Here is a 10,725-nt window from a genome sequence, read left to right on the forward strand (position 1 = left end):
ATTAATTTCACATGCCTGCAGTGCTAACGGCTTGACGTCCGATAAAACTGATCGTAACGTATTCGTCGCGATCGGCATCATGACATGCACATCGCGACCAACACACGATCCGTTTTTTCGTCAGTGGCCAACATTAAACTCGTAGTTCGCGGGTAGGTAGGACCCACCTACCCTTCCTTTTTATCTGAACTTTCGTCTGTATCGTAAATCTTTACTAATAGAAATATCTACTACCTACCTACGTAACTTAAAGAAACTATGTAGGTAGGTAACATAAGTAGGTACATACCTACGAACTAATAAATGCTACTCGTATGTTAGGTATAGTTAGACGCTCCATTTTCGCAGCATGCATGAATAACCTATAAAATAAAAATAGCAAAAGGTGCATGGAAAAAATATGCGTGGAACTAATGATTGATACGAGGGTAGATAGCTATAAAAACCGCAACTACACGATACGCCATTAACGTGGAGAAAATAACTCACGAAAGAATCTCACCAAACGACCGTGCAATTAGTTTTTTTCGCAAATCCGGTGCACATTTCAAAAAATTAGTCCCAGATAAGGCGGCGTTCACCGCTTTGTCGGAATTTTTTACGATACTCTTCAGAAAAACTACCAACATCCCTAAGGGTCTAATTTTTTGTTCGGCCCTGCCTTTTAATTAGGAGATCGTAGTTTTTTCACAGAGCAATCGGTCGGGCGTTCGCCGCACTGTGGCATCGAGACGTTTCGTTTAGGACCGCCTGCACCATGGGAAATCACTATGCACAATCGTTTATTCATTATGCACGGTCTATTTGATTTCTACGTATATTCGCCTACGTTACCAAGCTACGATCTACGGCATGAAAGTTACAGCTACGAAGTACAGCGCCCGAGACTGCGGACTTGCGGCACTCGGTGACTGCGATGCGGGTAAACAAACAAAATTGTCTCGAACGCCGCTCGGAGATCGAACATAACCTCCAAGCCGGCGCACGTGCGGGGAGCCTACCTTGTCTGCCGACGATCTCCGCGACGTGCTCCGAAGATGGCACGGGCACACACTCCGTCATGTTCTGGGATTTCTTGGCGCGGTCGTCGGGCGGCGGCGCGAATCCGAGCGGGCTCGCCAGCGGGTTCGCTGACGGCAGGGCATCCCCAAAGTTCAGCATGCTGAGTTCCAGTGCGAGCGCGTAGGCGCGCTGGTCTTCCACCAGCCCACCGCCGCCCAGCTCTCCGAACAGGCTCGACGGCATTTCCACTTGAGACGCAATCTTGTCGGTTTACGAGAGGTTCCCTCTCGAGTCACTTGTACGGTGGAGCCGCGTTCGATCGTTTCGCCGCGTGGGATCGTGTAACGCAACACGCGTATGCTCGAGTCGCGGCGCGGCGGTGAACTGAGTCGCCGGCCGGCCGGCGGGCGCACGCGCCTCGTGGCGCGGGGCGGGGCGGCGCGGCGCGGGGCGCGGGGCGGCGGGTGGCGGCAGGGGGCGCGCTGCACCGGGCGCCACCGCACGCCGCTCGCCGGGCGGGATGCGATGCGACGCAGCTTCCGCCCGCCCTGCCGCCGTCGCGACGTCCGCACGCCGCACGCCGCCCGGCCGCACCGCCGCACACCGCACGCCGCACGCCGCACCGCACTCCACGCTAGCCGTTGACACATCGCAGGTAATTATACCGCGCTCGACAGTCGACACTTCGTAAGTAGTGATTAAATGATAAACGACCGACCTACTACGACGACTTATCAAATAGGTACTCGAAGTCAAAAGTTTATCAGGTTTTTAGAAGTTTAAATAAATATGTTGCAATGAATGACTACTGTATTGGAAAGTAAACCTAAGTAATGGGGAATCAATAATTTCCCGGTACGGTAAAAGGTACCTAAACTACCTTAGTAGACGGAATTATCAAATTAATTGATTTCAAAATAAACATTATAGTAACCTACACACTACAAAGATATATTAAGCTTGAAGTGCTCGGCTTTCCGTGCAACTGAAAATTTTAGAAAGAAACCTATACCTACGACTTAGTACCTAACTAAGTGAGTACCTACTTGACTAACAAGAAGTCGAATTATTTTTAGGCTTATTATAACAACACATAATTTTTGCACGAAAATGCGCTTAATATAGGTACCTAGGTAACAGACATACCAGCGAAAATTGAATTTTGGACCTCTAAGATTAATCAACCTTGTAACCTAAACTATTAAACTTTAACATAATGTCAAAATCATCATATTAAAAAAAATGTCAAGTCTATAGCTTACTTCGATAAATAATAATTTATCTATCCAACTTAGAAAGAATTTCTCCTCTAAGAATTAGGCTAATAGTCCACCACGCTGGCTCAATGCGAATTGGCAAACTTCACACACGCAGAAAATTATGAAAATTCTCAGGTGTACAGGTTTCCTCACGATATTTTCCCTTCACGTTTCACGTGATATTTATTTTTTTTAAATGCACATAACTTAAAAGTGCATGCCCCGGACTGGATTCGAACCTACACCCTCCGGAATCGTTGGCTGAGGTCATATCCACTGGGCTATCACGGCTGTATAATAATATTCATAACTGAACTGTTGGAGGTGCATGTCCCGGACTGGATTCGAAAATTCGCTCTCCGAGTCGATTGAATGTATGTAATGCTGACCATAAAATACCTACCGCTCAAAGCTATTAACATGTGACTGTATTCACGGGTAGTAGGTAGTAGGTAGTTAGTAGATAGGTAGGTACCTCTGCCCGGTAACAGCAGTCAACTATACAAACCCTCTGTTCACAAAGCTTTTGAAGATGCCATTCAGACTCTTTGACTATACAAGCAGTTAGGGTTGCCCGTTACTATTGTTATTATAAGTTCGAGTATTGCTTCAAAGTTTTTGTTGTTTATTTCTTAAGTATGTTACTTGTTACTGTATGATACTTAGCGGCAGATCAAGTAGAAATTATAACTTGAGCTTTTAATATTATTGCCATTGCAAAAAAATTATCAAGTAAAAAATTGACCAATTAATAAATGAGTAAATAAATATACCTACTTACATAATACGCATAGCCTGTGTCAAAGATACTAAGATAGCGGATTTTATCATATATATAATCTATATATAATATATACTTATATAATCTATAAATACACCCAGACACTGGAAAACGAGAGCCTTGATAGCCCAGTGGACCTCTGCCTCTGATTCCTGAGGGAGTGGCTTCAAATCCGGTTCGGGGCATTCACCTCCAACTTTTCAGTTGTGTGAATTTTAATTGTCTGCGTGTGTAAAGTTTGCCAATCCACATTGGGCCAGTGTGATGGACTATTAGCCTAACCCCTCTCATTAAGTTAGGAGACTTGCGCTCAGCAGTGAGCCGAATATAGGTTGAGAATAAATGAAATGACTAGAAACATGGGTTCATCACTAAAAATATTATCCAGCTGCGGGAATACACAATGCGCCACATGTCCCTAAAAAGTTTTGTAAAATACATGGACATTGAACGTGTACATTACATAAAACTTCTTCGTTGGTCCAATGGTTAGCCTATTTGAATCAGGAGATCCTTGGGTCGAGTCCTGGGTCGTGTTATCTGGTACCTACTGAGCCTTTCGTTCAGTAAAGTATTGTTGTATATGTCTCAGTCCGGTTTGGGAAGTTGATGGAAGTTCATCGTGTCTCGAATTCTAAATGTCAAACATTATCACCAGCCCATATTAAAGCGGCATGGTGGATCTAAACTCCATTACCCTCTCATATAAGGAATGAGGCCTTACCAGAGCATAATGAAGAGTCAATAGTAAGTAGGAGTCACCTGCAGTTTGCAGTTTCAACTGTCAGAGGTCACTGTATCGCCTTGACCGCGCCTCCCCCGCTACGAGCTACGAGTGTATGTACTTACTACGTGTACGGTGCTACGAGAACCAACAACTTACGTACGTGCTATGTGCAATGACGTCAAATTAATATGTACCACTGATTATGTATGCAGGTAGATCTTCATCTTGCTACATACCTAGTACTCACTCGATGGTGCCATCGTTGATATGACATCAAAACAGTAATTGGAGTAAAAGCCTGCGATGTAGCCAAACATACTTCATTTTATGAAGGCTCAAAGTTCATAAGCCTACTCTAAGATTAGTAAAGTACATCATCATCATTAACGACCCATTTCCGGCTCATCGTTGAGCGCGAGTCTCCTCTCAGAATGAAATGGGTTATGCTAATAGTCCATCACGCAGGTCCAATGCAGACTGGCAGACTTCACACAGGAAGAGAATTAAGAAAATCCTCAGGTGTATAAGTTTTCTCACGATGTTTTCCTCCACTGTTTGAGACACGTGATTAATTTCTTAAATTGCACATAACGAGGTGCATGTCCCGGAACGGATTCGAACTTACGACTTCCGAATCAAAAGCATAGGTCCACTAGGATATCACGGCTCGTTCAAGATAAGTAAGTAAAGGAGTTTGGACTGATGGTGAAGGCAGGTTTCAAGGATGCAGACTCACAACCAAGTATAACGCGTGTTTTTCTTAACATTTTCCTCAGCATAATAAGTATGATAAATCATGCCCCATATCGTCATTCACTTCACTTAGATAGTTGTCACAAATGAAATATATTATGTAAATTGTCTACCTTGAAAAAATTGTAATGAAACAAGATGATTATAGCTTTTTAAACTACCATAACGGTGAAGCTAAAAGATAGGGTTATAATATTAACAATATATATATGTGTGTGATGTATGCATAGCACCAAAACTCGAATGAGAATCTAATTAAAAAGATGTCAATCGATTGATTATTATGGCCCTGAAAATAATCGACCGGTTATCTTTTAATCTACTTCAACAGTTGAGTTTACTTTTAACCGTATTTGTAGTATTTCTTTCCGGGTGACAGTTTTTTCTGGCTTTTTTTTTTCTAGTTTCATATGGTAATTTAAACTTCGAACATATACAAAATTCACACGCTGTTAAAACCGTTTGGTCTTTTACATTGCATTTACCGAAATTCCTGTTCCATTCAATCAACTAAAATTCAAATGTCTGTCTGGCTATTGAACCAGGCACCATTGGCAAAGAGTGTTTGCTTTCAATCAATTTGAAAACACACAGCTATTTGCCGCCGCCCATCGCCGCCCCATTGACAACTGCTTCTATTTGCCCCTGACTGTGCTCGACTACGTTTTACTGCACTTGGCAAGTTTAATGAAATGGCGACAAAAATAATGAATACGAAGAATAAACCTGCACGTAATTTTTTTTCCATATACTAGAATTATCCCTGAAAAAATGTGTATTAGTTTAACGATATATGCCCTGCCGGGGACTGTTTCCTCATCAGCATCATTAACAACTCACATTCAGCTCACTGTTGAGCAAGAGTCTCCTCTAAGAATGAGAAGGGTTAGGCCAATAGTCCACCAAGCTGGCCCAATGCGTATTGGCAGACTTCACACACGTAGAGAATAACAAATATTCTCAGGTAAGCAGGTTTCATCACGATGTTTTTCCTTTGTAAATTCTTTCAAAAAGTGAAGGAGCATTATCTCAAGCGCGTCGCATCATAGACTTCATCATTACTTTGTATAAAGCATGACTAGTCATAGTCAAGCAAAAGTATACTGACCATAAAAAAACAAAAACCACATCTAAAACCAACACACACACACACACACACACAATGTTTTGAACACATTGCAGAAATACAAACATACAACAAACATCGATAACAATTAATAGTGAAAAGTAAGTTTGTTATGAACTGTAGAAACAAACAAAAACCTTTTATAAGAAATTTTATGTTTTTTTTTATGTATGTTCTATTGCAGTCTCGAGTTGGGAAGTGGTGTTGTGGCAACCTGTCTCAAAAAGCACGTACAATCGTCAATCCTACAGCAGATATCTCTCCAGTCGTGCGATTTATTGCCTCATCAGACTATGAATACGATGAAGGACTTCCGATTTTTTTTTTATTATTCTTTACAAGTAAGCCCTTGACTACAACCTCACCAGTCTGATGATAAGTGATGATGCAATTTAATATGGAAGCGGGCTAACTTCTTAGGAGGAGGATGAAAATCCTTACCCCTAGGGTGGTAACTAGCCACGGCCGAAAACCAGCCAGACCTGGACCAATTAAGAAAACAACAATCGGCTCAACCGGGATCGAACCCGGACCTCCGTCTTGTAAATCCACCGCGCATACCACTGCGCCACGGAGGCTGCCGTGGTTTTAGATATTTTCATTGAATCTTTACTTAGCTGTTGGAAGAGCTGTTGGTCATATAAGTATCTGGCGAGATCCTGCAACTCGTTTATCGTACAGCTATCTAAAGTGTTTTTCAGATAACATGGATACGGTGGCAGTCGCCTGTATGACGTTCGTAATACGTACTATTATCGTGAATCGCGGAAAACTTTCAAGAGTAAAATGAACTGTCATCCGCACCATCCTACATGAAACGAACTGTAATAGGAAAACCAACACTTTGCTTCCCATGTACTTCAATAACAAACTTAACTTTAAGTAAAGTTGTTTGTTAAATTTAATAACTGAAAATTCATCTATAGAATCTTGTAGCCAGAGAAAGACAGACTAATTCAAGACTTAAACTGTCGATGAAAAAAATACAGAACTAAGCTAAAGGTGATCCAGTTCATGTCAAAATCATCAATTTTTTTCTAGGCTTTATTTACTTTCATTGCTAAAAATTACAATAAATTATAATCTGGATAAAAATCGCTTTTAGTAAAAAGAGTGCATGAAACATCTATAGCTTTTACAATGGACTTTACAATATTCATTCATTCGATCGTTTCTTTCACATAAAGGTGGCAATAAAATGTTGACCAGTTCCAAAAGTTAAAGAAAAATAAAAATATTATAGATCACACTAAAGCTTTGTTGTATTATCTTAAGTAGTTACGTTCTTTGTCTGAAATTACTTATCTTTTCTTAAATTGTTTTATTACTATCTCAGTAGGTATTTAGCTTTATCTTATGAGCGGATTTTCTAAGAAATACCTTGAAAATTCTAAGAAACAAACGGCGGATGGTTCTGAAATTTCACTAATTCTTCGTGTTTTTTTTTACTTTATTTCAAAACCATTAATTAGGTAGGTTAAAAGTACGTAACATTGAATATTCTAAATAAGAAAAATTTAAATAGTTTTCAAAAATTACAAGACACTTTGAATGCAAATTGGGTGCGCTAGCAACTTTTACTGGCTCTGTATTCTACCTAGACTTCTCAGGTCTTCCTAAGCATTCCTATCATCAGAAAATTATTTGCCATTTGAAGAAAAGTTTTGTAGCATTGCAATTTACAAATACATGAAAAAAAAGGTCTAAGCGTTTCTCTAATATAATATGTATGTCCAGTAATAAATAAGGGATGCTGATTAATTATGACGCTGTTGTTGATGAAACACGAAACAGAAGAAAGTACTGTTACCGAAGGATCTAGCAATGCAAAGAATGTACGTTATCTAAATTGAAGCAATAGATGTTCAACCTAGTCGAGGTAAATATAATGATGAAAAGCCTGATCAATTATTATTATCTTATTTTCCCGGTAAATAAGAAAATTCTCTAAATAAAATGTACCAAGACTACATAAGATAACGACAACAATGAGAAGATTATAAAAGTAAAAAAATCTATCGCGGGTGGCTCTTTGATTCTCCGGTGCGCCCAAATTTAATTCAGTGCATCGGGTCTATAAATCAAAACGTAAAATATCCCAAACAACAAAGCGTTTATAAAATCGTCAAGAAAATTACAAGCCGCCTTGAATGCCGGCTGCAACGACAGCTGCTCGACGGGACAAGCCTGAGAAAGGTCTAACAAAGCCCTCACCAGGGTCAATGGCTTATGAATTTGCAGCGCGAATCTTATCGGGACTACCCAATAATGGGGGGAGATTTATGCGATGGGAATCGGGTTTTGATTTTGTTTTAGTAGCCTAACGAGGTAGATTTCATCTGTAATCCACTTTTTGTATGATGCCTTGCAGTTCTTTTTCTTAACTTGGATGCGCGGTTATATGAAGACGTATACCTACTTGCAACGTAAGCAACCTTTACGTAGATTTTTTTGACTTGGAATGACATAATTCACACATTGTGCCGGTTGTTTCAGCCAACGATATTTTCATACTAGATATGTTACGCCTACAAAATCACCGCAAATAGTGGTATATCAATATTTAGGTATTATGTTAAATAACTTTCGTAGCGACTAAAATAAATTAAGACCAATTATGCACATTCTTAGTTTTGATGCTCTAGTGATCTCTAGTATAAAATATCGTTGGAAAAAATGTATAATCAGTAATATTCAGCTATATCAATTTATGTTATTTGATGTGTTTGCCCGATGCCTACAATTTCCAGATTGCTTTAATCCTATCTATTATCAAATATTACGTAAACATTTTCCATTTTAATTTCCCGAGCACGGGATTTCCAATACTGCCTATTTAACTAATCTTATTACGCCAAAAATAAATTGTTTTAGATATTTATTCTGATAAAATATTAAAATACAAAAGCAATGAAAGGATTTCGCTCCATACTGCCTACAAACAATATTCAGATCTCAAAACACGATTTATATATTTCCCCGAAGTACCTATCGACTCAAAAACAACGTTTGGAATTAGTACAAAGTTCAACGAACCCTTGCGACCCTTTCCGTTTCAACCCTTGTAGTAGGTTTCATTCCAAGACAGGCACTTCAATAGGGTTGGCCCTAAATCACCTAGAAAGAAACCTTCCATCTCGCTTTTCCTTTAGTACGATGTATTTTCATCTCTTTCTGGCCTTCGAGAAAATCGGACTACAGAAAGTTGGTCATAAGGGCAAACGCACATTTTGTACAAACAAATCCAATACAAGGTTAGGTTATTATTCTACTCGTAATATTATCATTAATTGAAAATGATGCCAATCTATCATGAAGAATTACTATAATTCTTATATACTTACTAAAAATGCCTTGTGTAATGTGTCTGCCTCGGACCGGATTAAAATCAACGCCCTCAGAATTTAAGGCAGAAGTCATATCCACTGGGCTACCAAGACTATATAATATAGATGCTTAATAAAAAACCATTTTCTTTTTTAATCTGTCCGTCAGTCTGTTCTTACTAATGTCTGAAACAGCTGGACCGATTTTGACGGGACTTTTACTGGGAGAGAGCTGATGTTATATTAAATAACATAGACATATTGTCTTGTTGTTGTATTCCCACGGGAACGGTAACTATACGAGGGAAACCGAGAGTCGTCCGTTAGTAGAAAATAAGCTACAAATCAAAACCTTCAGTTGTAAATCAGTTTCACGAAATAAAGTGTGTGGGGAGGCTAAATATTTACTATTTTTCCGCAAACAGAAAAGTTGTTTGATGTTGTGAACAGTCTACTTACAGCGATTATAAGTTTGTGTTTCAGTTTTGTCCAAAAATAGGGCAATTAATCTATACTAATATTATAAAGAGTTTGTTTGTTTGATTGAGCGCGCTAATCTAACTACTGGACCGATTTGAAAAATTCTTTCAGTGTTAGATAGAACATTTATCGATAAAGGCTATAGGCTATATATTATCTCCATATTCCTACGGGAACGGGAACCACGCGGGTGAAACAATGTCAAACAGGCAACTGTCACCCGCACCACCCCGCACTATGCTACAGCGCACATAGTTGTGTCCCACGGTTTCAATCGCTATAAAAATAACCACATAATATAATATGCTATGTCTAGTTTGATAGTTTCTGACATTTACACGTTGAAATTTAAACAAACTTTTTAATATTGATTTAATTTTACAAAATTTTAAATAAATAACACATGTTGCTCCAGGCTTTGCTATACCTTTATGAAAACTTAGGTACTTTTGATGGAAGTTTGTAAATAGTCCGTTGCACAATGCTCTTTTTATTTGCTGGCATCGTTACTATAGAAAACCCCTGTCTATCACTATAAGACATGACAATGAATAAAATAATAATGAAGGAGATACCAGGTGACAATTCAATACATACAAAAATCACTAGACAAGCTGTCGCGTAGTAGGTAAGTACATAGAATCATCCAAAAGGCTTTCATAATGTTTATTTACAATTACAATGGAACTCAAACAGACAACTCCAAAGGTACATATAATTTTCTAAAGTAACACAATTACACATCTTTTTGTAGTGAAATACAAGACATTGGGAACTAAGGTCTTTTTTGTGTTATTTAGTTCAAAGTCGCTGTAGGAACTCCAGGCTATTTTTCCAAAGGAAAGTCCACCTGATTTCCCCGATGCACTTTTATGTTTTCTTAATGAATTGAATATTTGATTTATTTTGCTATTATTCGCGAAAAAATCACGATACCGCAGGCGAAAACATTGCTCAGCTCAGGGGTCTCAAGGTGCTGGAATGGCGACCCCGCACTTAAAAGCGCAGTGTTGGTCGACCCCCTGAAGACATCAAGCGAGTCGCAGGTATTCGCTTGATACAGGCGGCTCGAGATACCTAGTAGTATCATAGGCTTAACTTGCTCACTGAAGCATCGGGGTTCAACTTCGCAGCTCTGGATTTTGGAGATTTTTTTAATCATTATAAAAACAAATTAAAATAACAAGAGCAAAATTTCCGTACACAGAGTAGTAAATACAAATGGTACCACCGTGGGAATATCCCCAGCCTTCAACCCAACGTAGACACCC

The 10,725-nt window shown here is 39.3% G+C and overlaps 1 protein-coding gene across 1 annotated transcript in view; it reads right to left on the reverse strand.

Moving 5' to 3' along the window:
- LOC112046830 (RNA-binding protein MEX3B) overlaps positions 1–1,385 on the reverse strand; it is an 81,952-nt gene extending 80,567 nt beyond the window's left edge. The window contains exon 1 of the mRNA XM_052886416.1: positions 1,002–1,385. Coding sequence (XP_052742376.1) covers positions 1,002–1,245 — 244 coding nt within the window. The 5' untranslated portion in view covers positions 1,246–1,385. The remainder of the gene's footprint in view (positions 1–1,001) is intronic.
- Positions 1,386–10,725: the final 9,340 nt, after the last annotated feature.

Source organism: Bicyclus anynana, chromosome 17 (genome assembly GCF_947172395.1).
Source record: "Bicyclus anynana chromosome 17, ilBicAnyn1.1, whole genome shotgun sequence".
NCBI lineage: Eukaryota > Metazoa > Arthropoda > Insecta > Lepidoptera > Nymphalidae > Bicyclus > Bicyclus anynana.